Source organism: Camellia sinensis, chromosome 12 (assembly GCF_055761805.1).
Source record: "Camellia sinensis isolate YWXY chromosome 12, ASM5576180v1, whole genome shotgun sequence".
NCBI classification, from domain to species: Eukaryota; Viridiplantae; Streptophyta; class Magnoliopsida; order Ericales; family Theaceae; genus Camellia; species Camellia sinensis.
In genome coordinates, this window is record NC_138972.1 from 97,275,170 (window position 1) to 97,285,682 (window position 10,513).

Consider the following 10,513-nt stretch of genomic DNA (forward strand, 5'->3'; position numbering starts at 1 on the left):
TGAGCTCTTTTATTGATAACAGAATTACATGTGAGCATTCCAAATGCCACATATTCACAGGGGCATTTCCCTAAATAAGCCAAAATAATAAAGGAATTCCCAAACTAAGTCTAGTTTTGAAAGAATTCCCAAAATGAGCTAACTCGCGGTTCACAATCGCGAGTTCAACAGTTTTCCACCCCTGTCGCGCGAAACCTGCCAAATTTGAAACTCGTTGTTACGAAAAACGAGTTTGATTAAGAACTCGCGGTTATGAAACGTGAGTTTAATTAAATTTTTTTTCCCTTTGAACTCGCTTTTTACAAGCACGATTTCATCCCAAAAAAATTTTGTGCTGAACTCGCTTTTTGAAACCACGAGTTCATCAAAAAATAGATTTCTTCTGAACTCGCTATTCATAACCACGAGTTTATCAAAAATTATGAACTCGCTATTTGTAATCACGATTTTAGGGCAAATTTTTTTTCTTTAAGTGAAATCGTGATTCACAACCACGATTTTAGAACTTATATTTAACCCCCCCAGCCCGGTGTTTTGCATTCACGCTTTCTCCTCTCTCCCTCTGCTGTCTCTCTCTCGCTCTTTACTCTTCTCACTCTGTTCTCTCTCTCTCGAGCTACCTGCTCTCTCTCTCTCTCTCTCTCGAGCTCCCTCTGATTCAGTACTGTCTCTCTCTCGTTGGTATGGCTTCTATCATCTACTTTACTGTGAATAAATTAGGATTAGAGTTTATATTTGTGAATATATTTGTGTTTGTGAAAATGTGAATAAATTAGGGTTAGGGTTCATGAATGTGGGGTTAGGGTTAGGGTTTGGGTTAGGGTTTATATTTGTGAATAAATTAGGGTTAGGGTTAGGGTTTATATTCGTGAATAAAATGTTGTGAAATCAGAAATAATAAATTAGGGTTACGGTTTATATTTGTGAAAGTATAGATAATTTGTTGAATGTGAATGTTGAATGTGTTGAATTTTAATTATAGATAATTTGTTGAATTTGTTTAATTATAGATAATTTGTTGAATTTTAATTATAGATAATCTGTTGAATGTGAAATCTTTTGCTATAGATAATTTGTTGTTGAATTTGTTGAATGTGTTTAATTATAGATAATTTGTTGAATTTTAATTATAGATAATCTGTTCAATGTGAAATCTTAAATTTTAAATTAGGGTTAGGGTTAGGGTTAGGGTTTATATTTGTGAAATCTGTTTAGAAATCTGTTGAATGTGAATGTTGAATGGTTTATATTTATCTTAAATCTGTTTATAATTGTAAAATCTGTTGAATGTGAAATCAGATTTGTATTGAATGTGAAATCAGATTTCTGTTCAATGTGACATCTGTTGAATGTTGCATCTATTTAGCAAAATTTAAATATTATGTTTGAAATAAGAAAATGAGGGTTATGGTTTTCTATTGAATGTGAAATCAGAAATGAGGGTTTTGGTTTTGAATTAGGGTTTTGAATTGATGAATGTGAAATCATTTTTCAATTAACGATTTTAAATTGTGAAATCAGAAATGAGGGTTATGGTTTCAGAAATTAGGAGTTAAGAAATTTATGATAAGTTAAAATTTTTAAATAATGTTATATAATTTTTTTTAGGAACAAATAATTTTTACGTAATGAATAGATAATTATCTATAATAATAATAATTACATAAGAAAGAGAAACGTTAATTTGGCTGTAAAAATTATTATTAATTAGGTGATGTGGAGTAGTAATAACTTAAAATTAATAAAGTAACAAAAATAATTTTGTTCTAACTTTCAATTTTTTAAGTAAGAATAAGAAATTGAAAAGTAAGGAACAAAATTTGTGATAAGAAATTGCTATGGAAGTTTTGTCATCATTTTGGCCAGGAACAAATATATATATATATATATTTTTTGGAGATAGGGATATGGCAAAATAGAAAAGTTAGATAATTGAATTTTATGTCGGTGTAGGCCTGCTTAATATTTTCTATGGGTGACCCTTTAAGTAGTACACTAAAATTTTATTAACAAATTAAAAATCTAACTACTTAGAATGTTGACCCAAAAATAAAAAATAAAAGAAAACTTTAAAATATGCCATTGATGCCACATGCCCCTACGATAAGAAAAATTGGTTTGACTAAATTTATGCACTAAATTCAAATGTAATCGTGGTTAAATATAAAAAGTATAGTTTACTTGAATTTCTTGCCCCATTTACGATTGAATTTCATTTTCGAGTTTTTCCTCCTTAAAATTCATGACATTCCCTTTTATAAATTTGATATAAATAAATGACTTTTTAGAAGTGATCTACAAAAAATTGATATAAACATTAGAGGTCGAATAATTTGATCCACAAAAAATTAGAAGTCAAAACATTACTTTTTACCTCTTTGCCAAAAGAGGCCTTCCAAGTCGTCATGGAAAATGCTATTATGAAAACGTTTGATATATAAAAAAAAAAAAAAAAAACAAATTTGTTTAGGAATTATGTTTGAAAAAATTAAAATATTTGATTTATAAAATGAGTCATTCTCGATAATTTTTACCCACTTGAATTATCCAATTGACTTATTCTCTATGCGCCTGCATTATGTTTATTCAATTAAGTTATAACTTTTTATGATAGTCGGATGTCTGAATCAGTTTACGTATTTATCAACTAATCTTACAATCGGATGTCTGAATCACTTATGTTGTTGGTAGCTGAAGTGGTAGTGCAATGGTGATGCCGAGGTAGTTGTTTGAAAATTGAGTTTTTTGAAAATTGAGAAGGAGTTGGCGTGGTTTGAACCCACGCCTCTGCCTGGGCATCACCATTGCACTACCACTTGAGCTACCAACAACATAAGTGATGTTCTGATCACATTTTAATGTATATGTTTTGAGTACACAAGTCTTTTTTTTTTTGGATAAAATCTTGGTTTATAACAGCGAGTTCAGAAGAAATTTTTTTTTGGCTTAAATCGTGGTTTATAATAGCGAGTTCAGAACAAAATTTTTTTTGGCTAAAATCGTGGATATGTGCATACCTGATGAGAAGTATCGACCATACATATGATACACTTATCTAGGTGTCAAGTGTCTGATATGGTTATTTGATTTGTTTTCAAGAATCCATGTAACACAGACATTTTTGATAAATTTTAAATTACAACTTCAGAAGTAAAATAACAAGTCCTTATAAAATTAAGATGTTCATCACACAAATAAAATTATATTTATTTAATGATTACAAATGTTGTTACTTTCTAATTTATACAAAATTAATCCAAAATTAATAAAGCTGTTTTTTGACCTAAAATTTAGCTGAATTACATTTAATGTGCACAAGAGCATGATCTTAATCATAATAAGTAATGTAAAAAGCATAGCATAAGAGGATGATGTTAATTTTTTCATAAGTTGTAAGATGTATTTCTTGAAAAGCTAAAAAATCTAAACAATTATCATTATTTTAACTCATATCTTAATTAAAAAATCAATAATGAATGTTGGATTATAATTGATGATTACTTAAATAAAGTTTTTGCGTCACAAGTAATTGTAATTGAATGAGTATAATTTCATATAATTCTTTTACAAGTACAAGGAGATATAAGTATATTGTTGCTATTTTAATGTTTTTTGTCTTAATTGAAGCAAGTATATGGAGACTGTTCCAATTATTTTCTACTGGGGGGGAAACAAAATTCGGGATCCTGATGAAGGCGTAGCATATGATGCTGAGCCGAAAGGGATATATGCGGTGCAAATTGGCGCCACGCTTAGCAATTTGGAGGAGATGTTTACGTCAAAAGTGGCAAGTTACGGGGAAAGTGTCCGATTGACCTTCAAATATAGATATCCTTATCGCCAGTGACAAGCACACAGCAAATACAAGATATTACCAATCAATGACGATGAGACGTTGAACACCGTATTAAGTATCGGTGCAAGTTTTCAAGCACCAAATTGTTTGGAAGTCTACATTGATAAAGAGATTGTACACAATATCCCGAACATGACACATATGGATTCTCATCCGTTCACTATATTGCTGACGCATGGGATTGACACAACAGCGTTTCAGTCTCCTATGTATGAATCAGATCAATGTTATCCACTGGGCTACACACAACAGTCATTTCAGGGCCATGGTGTAGAATCAAGTTCACGTGGTGGATATGGTTATGAATTTGACAGTAACACACAAGATGTGCCGACATGCAGCCATCATACCACTCCGGTTGAAGTTACTGGTAATATGGCTGAAACAGTGAACGAGGTGCAGTTTGCTGACAGTGACATGTACGGTCCTGATGTCGCCCTAAACGATGATGACAATGAAATGTGTGAGGAAGAAAATTTATTAGGCGGATCAGATGATGATGATGATGAAGAATATGATGCCTAAGCTCCCGTTGAACCTGAAAATGCCCCAATTGCACCTAGAGTTGAAATCCCTTTCTATGACAACATTCACATGGGCGGTGATTTTGACATTAGTACCTGTGATGTCGTTCCCCGTAACCGGATCTGGAGTGCTGAAAATCCAGAGTTGGACAGAGGAATGGTTTTTGTTGATAAGAAGCAACTTCTATATGCTGTGAAATTGTACCATGCAACAAATAATCGAGAGTATAAGGTCGTACCTCCAAGTGAGACCTTTGGGTGTCTGCTTGCAAGCACGACTGCAGTTGGTGGTTGCGTGCATCTCTTAGTAGGAAACATGGTCTTTTTGAAATAAAGCAGTACAGGGGTCCTCACCATTGTTTATACCCACGAATGAACAGGGACCACACTAATATTAGCTCCAGTTACATTGCTTCTCATATTTTGGGACAAGTTGCGGTTAGTATAAAAAATAAATGTTTACATATACATACATATTTGTTTTTTTATAGTGTTCACATCTAGATAATCCAACTCATATTTGATTGTCGTATGCAGAATGAACCTGATATGCCAATTAAGAATGTCATCGAAGATATAAAAAAGACCATGAACTATAGTATATCATACAAGAAGGCGTGGCATGCAAGGGCAAAGGCAATTAAAATGGTATTCGGTGATTGGGATGAATCATACAGGCAATTGCCTAAATTCATGCATGCATTACAGACATCTAATCCTGGCACCATCGTGACATGGAAGCATAGATATACCGGGCATGCAACCATTATACCCGTCTTCCACTTTGTTTTCTGGTCTTTCAAACCCGTCATCAATGGCTTTAGATATTGTAGGCCTGTTATAACTATAGATGGTATATTCTTATATGGTAAATACACTGGTGCGTTACTTGTAGCAACGATTGTCACTGCCAATGGCAAAATATTACCGCTTGCATTCGCTGTTGTCGACAGGGAGAGTTTGGAGTCTTGGTCGTTCTTCATTCAAAATATCAAGGAACATATTGTCATGGACCGACAGGGAGTGACTTTGATATCTGATCGAGTTGAGAGTATTTTAGCTGCTGTGAGGCGGCATTGGCTGAATCCCTCGCTCCAATTTGTTGGATATCATCGGCACTGCCTTCGACATGTTTGCAGTAACTTTAACACACATTTTAGAAATAAGGAGCTCAAACAACTTCTGTGGAAAGCAGGGAGTGCTGATCAACGACGAAAGTGTAATGGTTACTTAGATCAGATATAGGCTATTAACCAAGAAGCCATCGATTGGGTCCACAAGATGAATCCTGAGGACTGGGCCCTTGCATATGACGGTGGATATCGCTGGGGGGTATTGACCAGTAATGATGCAGAGTGCTTCAACAGCGTCTTGAAAGGTGCAAGGAACCTACCTATTTCAGCTATGGTTGAATTCACATTTCGACGACTCGTCAAATATTTTGACGAGATGGGAGCCCAAGCTGAAACAGATGTACGCAATGACTTCCAATACCCTAGAGAGATGCAAAGAACTATGGAGGAGGGTATCGCAAAGGGAAATACTTTCAAGTTGATATCGTATGACAGGTTAGTTTGTGATGTGAAAAAATTGTTATTATTATGTTGTTAAGTTAATTACATCTAAAAACTTGATTAGTTTGTTTCAATATTATCTTATAGGCCCCGCCGTGTATTTGAGGTGCAAACATCTTTTCGTCGTGGACGAGGTCGCAATAGACAGATTGTGTGGATGAATCAACCCACGTGCAGTTGTGGGAAATATGAGATAAGACACTATCTATGTTCTCATATGCTCGCTGTAATGTCTGAATGCGGTGACAATCCATTCCAGTACGTTGATCCAGTATACAGGCTTCCTGTATACATGAGGGTTTGGGAAACTAAATTCAACCCAATACCGCATGAAGATTATTGGGATGATCCGCAATGGACCTTAATGCCTAATGACCTTCGTCTGTGAGAAGTAAAACGGGGTCGTACATCTATGGCTCGTATTCCGAATGAGATGGATATATCAGACAGGCGTTTGATAGCTCGTTGCAGTGAGTGCCACCAGACAGGTCATGACAGGCGAACATGTCCGGCGCGACTTGGTCGATGAAGACTATGTAATACTTACATGTTGTAACATATCATTTTGAAATTCTTCATTTGTAATAGATCATTTAATTATGTATTTTTAAATTCTTTATTTGTAAACGGGGTCGTACATTTGAAGTGTGTATTACAAAATGTGTACTTGAGTCAAAAATGTGTAATGCAAAATTGAAAATGTGTACAATTTATTCAAACTTTTATAATTTATTGAAAATGTGTACTAGTTTTTCAAGGAGTACTTGATTCGAAATGTGTATTACAATATTCTATACTTAATCACGTAGTTCTTCTACCATTTCAAAATTTCATATTTTTGAATAAATTAAATATCGAATGCTGCAATCATTGTTCACATTTTATAATTTAAAAAATTTACAAATTTTAAAAAAATTAACCTATTATAAATTAAAATTTTAAAAATTGGAATGCTGCGGTCATTGTTCACAATTACAAAATTTTATATGTATTTTGCAAAATTTATAATTTATTCAAACTTTTAGCATTACAAAATAAATATTTCAGTTTTGTCAAATATGCCATAAATGTAATCATTAATTTCGAATTGCTTCCGTGTAAGTGACACATAAATTTGTCTTTTTCTCGAACCCATAACATTTACTTCATTGTATTTTACATCGTTCAGTACAAAATCAATAATTACAGTTTTCTCTGTTATTATGTTATGATTAAATGAGCTTTTGATATGGATCAATAATTTTAGTTGTACAGGCTTCATGGCACATGTACCTGAGGAGGTTCCACTGTTGAGACAGGCACATCGGGCTGACAGTATGTGGGACCGTCCGGTATGCAATAACGTTTGTTGCACTTTACAGCTACAATTAAAATACATTGCATTTTGTTGTATATTTCAGGATAATGTTATTATTTGAACTGGTAATTCTGTTGTGCAGGATGAGGCACGCACCGTGTTGACATGCCGTCGGGCAGATTCTGGATTGTGGGAGCATCCGTTGGACCATAGAGTCTTGCAGTATCTATTACGCGCGGGATTCTATGGTGTGTATCGTATCAGGCACATTCGACTGGACCACGCACTCATCACTGCTCTCGTTGAGAGGTGGTGCACAGAGACTCATACATTCCATTTCCCGATCGGGGAGGCCACCGTCACGTTGCAGGACGTATCCGTCCTATATGGTCTTCGGATTGATGGCCGAGCAGTTACTGGAGTTGACTCTTCTGTCGCGACGGGGCAGTGGATAGCCCTATGTGTTGAGCTATTGGGAGTAGCACCTACACCAGCAGATTTACAGCCAGGTAGAATAAGGGTGAGGTGGCTGGCCGAGCACTTTGCTCATCTTCCAGATCATGCTCCGGATGAGTTGGTACAGCAGCATACCCGAGCATATATTTTGTGGCTTATTGGGGGGGTACTTCTCCCTGATAAGTCACAGAACCTGGTCAAGCTGATGTACTTGCCATTGCTGAGAGACATTTAGGAGATTGGGCAGTACAGCTGGGGTAGCGCAGCTCTGGCATGGTTGTATAGGATGCTATGTCGAGCAGCTCAGGTGGGTACGAGGGAGATTGGAGGACCACTTGTGTTGCTACAGGTTAGTAACAATTTTATTACATGTCAATTCATATTTATAGCCATATATCAGTATTGTAATTGTGTTCAAACTATTGCAGATTTGGGCATGGGAGAGATTGATTCGCATTGCCCCATCTAGGCAGCAACCGGTTGGTCCTGGTGAGCTTTCTATGGGTGAGGGGGACATGCAGTTGCCCACCAGACCGCGAGGTAGCCGGTGGAGGGTTGACATGGGCCACGAGGTCGTCTCGACCCACGTAGTGGTAGTTTATAGAGACCAGCTGGACCGGATGATCGAGGGCGAGGTATGAACTTTTTTTATTGTGTTTTAGTTGTCTTCTTCATTGTATATGTTTTGAGTTCACGAGCAAAATTTAAATTATTTGTTGTCATTGTAGTTTATCTGGCAGCCTTACGCTGGGGTCCTTGATACGCTCCCCGACTACTACCGACTGGGTCAGGAGATATGGATGGCGAGAGTGCCACTTATTTGTTTTGACGTGGTTGAGTGGCATCTCCCTCATCGTGTCCTCCGACAGTTTGGTCAGGTGCAGTCCGTGCCGGATCGGTTCGACACTGAGTGGCAGTTGCACGTCATTGATAGGCGTGGCCGAGCTGGCACTGACTGGCGTCTGTTTTATATGCGATATATACAGTTGTGGGATGCCCGCCGGGACAGTATTGTACAGGCTGACTACAGCGATGAGGTGATCCCCTCTTCCAACCCTTACATGTTGTGGTATCGGCGACATATACACCTACTAGTCGGGAATCCGAGCCACGTGTCTAAGTCTGGATATCAGGGAGTTGGCCCTTATCTTGAGGCATTGGTGAGTATCATATTATGTGTCAGATAATTATTAAAATCATACTTGATTTACTTTCAGTGAACTGTAGCCTAATAATACGTCTGAATGTTTGTTCAGGTGGCTGGAGCTGGGAGGTCGTTTCACTTGGCTGAGGACGCCCATTTGAGACGTGATGCACAGCATGCCTTGGAGGCCGTTGCAGAGATCCGGGAGTTATTGTACCAAGCATTCCAGCTTGCCCATCGGGGAGATCGTTTGCATTTCGGCCACTACGGTGTACACACTTCAGCAGCTGTTCCAGACACATCAGCATCGTCCACGTCAGCGCCTTCCACTTCAGCGCCTGCCACATCAGCTCTTTCGACACTGCCTTCGACCCCACCACATACTACCCCATACATATCTACAGATTCCCTTGACGTACTTCTTACGCAGCATACTGGCATACCTTATGTGCCTGACCCTGATTGGACATTGCCCCGATACATGCATGACGTTGTTACCCCACCCACCCAGTTACCACCACCAGACAGTTCGACCGCGACCATGAGTACACATGATGCAGTTCTCACTGACATGTCCCACGTTGACGCTGAGGGCCATATTGAGCCCCCCCCAGAGCGCGCGGGAGAGGCCGAGGTTTTGGTCGTGGCGGACGTCGCGGCAGAGGTCGGGGTGCGGGCAGAGGCAGAGGTCGAGCTCCAGCTGCAGATCCTAATACAGTTGCACCAGATGATGGAGTTTCACAGCTCACAGCAGTATCCGATCTTCCACCACAGCTAGGATCAAGGGCAGCACATGCAGTAGAGAGGGAGTCACAGTCACAGGCTCCACAGGAGCCAGATATTCAGGGAGTCTACCGCAGGAGACCGAGGAGAGAGGTCCACGGTCGGGGTTGTGGGACTGGGGGCAGGTTAGGGCATTAGCGGGTGTGATGTGGAGTGTATAGTTTATTTTATTTATAGTTTTTGTTATAGTTTTTGTATATCAAACTTGTACAGATGATGTAAATGTGTCATACTTATTTCTTCGAAAAATATAATTTCACAATTTTTTATTCTTACTTATTTTGATGATTTCCATAAAAATGAAAACGAAAACAGGAAAAAAATGATAAGAATTGATAGGATTTTATGATTAAATGAGATTGGAGGACCACTTGTGTTGCTACAGGTTTGTAAAAATTTTATACAACAAAAATCTGGGAAAAAAATGTGAACATTGCATAATGGATAGTTGTGGGGAGCAATATGAACAAAAAGGAAACAAAATAAATATCTAAACAAACACAAGTATTTCAACTATCAATCGATATGAACTCATACCTTGTTCATTAAGTATCATTATTATATTCCACATCAATAATGCATGAAATCATGAAAGTCTAGTTCAAGTAGCGTTCTTCAAAATAACAATAACGGAGAGAAAGCAAAAGTAGAATTACAATAAATATTCAAAAATAATTGAAATATCTCCCTTCATTGATAAGATAAGTCGTGGATAAGCATTAAAAATTGCATGCATTACAGAAATGGTTTGGGCGTTCATCCAAACAATTTCATTCAGTATCATCATCATTTGACATCTTAATATCAGATTCATACATAACATACATGCTCCAGGCGTAGTACTGGTGTGCATCATCCATTAACCCATCTTCGGCGCGC

At 37.4% G+C, this 10,513-nt stretch overlaps 3 protein-coding genes across 3 annotated transcripts; all 3 read left to right on the forward strand.

The window, feature by feature from the left end:
• Positions 1-3,445: 3,445 nt before the first annotated feature.
• LOC145804224 (uncharacterized) lies at positions 3,446-5,875 on the forward strand. Its single transcript, XM_082897948.1, has 2 exons — positions 3,446-4,818; positions 4,918-5,875. The coding sequence occupies exons 1-2, from the start codon at positions 4,753-4,755 to the stop codon at positions 5,623-5,625; spliced, it is 774 nt and encodes a 257-aa protein (XP_082754074.1). The 5' UTR covers positions 3,446-4,752; the 3' UTR covers positions 5,626-5,875.
• Positions 5,876-7,149: 1,274 nt separating this feature from the next.
• On the forward strand, positions 7,150-8,040 carry LOC145804225 (serine/threonine-protein phosphatase 7 long form homolog). Its single transcript, XM_082897949.1, has 2 exons — positions 7,150-7,285; positions 7,394-8,040. The coding sequence occupies exons 1-2, from the start codon at positions 7,214-7,216 to the stop codon at positions 7,940-7,942; spliced, it is 621 nt and encodes a 206-aa protein (XP_082754075.1). The 5' UTR covers positions 7,150-7,213; the 3' UTR covers positions 7,943-8,040.
• On the forward strand, positions 7,994-9,896 carry LOC145803756 (uncharacterized). The gene is made up of 4 exons (XM_082897090.1): positions 7,994-8,056; positions 8,136-8,342; positions 8,436-8,867; positions 8,964-9,896. The coding sequence occupies exons 1-4, from the start codon at positions 7,994-7,996 to the stop codon at positions 9,627-9,629; spliced, it is 1,368 nt and encodes a 455-aa protein (XP_082753216.1). The 3' UTR covers positions 9,630-9,896.
• The last annotated feature ends 617 nt before the right edge of the window (positions 9,897-10,513 follow it).

Bases quoted from the DNA above. Each gene is read 5' to 3' on its own strand.
- LOC145804224 (XM_082897948.1), top strand. From the start codon at position 4,753: ATGAACAGGGACCACACTAATATTAGCTCCAGTTACATTGCTTCTCAT. The intron at 4,819-4,917 runs GTTAGTATAAAA...TGTCGTATGCAG, and splicing joins ATATTTTGGGACAAGTTGCG to AATGAACCTGATATGCCAAT.
- LOC145804225 (XM_082897949.1), top strand. From the start codon at position 7,214: ATGGCACATGTACCTGAGGAGGTTCCACTGTTGAGACAGGCACATCGG. The intron at 7,286-7,393 runs GTATGCAATAAC...TCTGTTGTGCAG, and splicing joins ACAGTATGTGGGACCGTCCG to GATGAGGCACGCACCGTGTT.
- LOC145803756 (XM_082897090.1), top strand. From the start codon at position 7,994: ATGCTATGTCGAGCAGCTCAGGTGGGTACGAGGGAGATTGGAGGACCA. The intron at 8,343-8,435 runs GTATGAACTTTT...TTGTCATTGTAG, and splicing joins ACCGGATGATCGAGGGCGAG to TTTATCTGGCAGCCTTACGC. The intron at 8,868-8,963 runs GTGAGTATCATA...ATGTTTGTTCAG, and splicing joins GCCCTTATCTTGAGGCATTG to GTGGCTGGAGCTGGGAGGTC.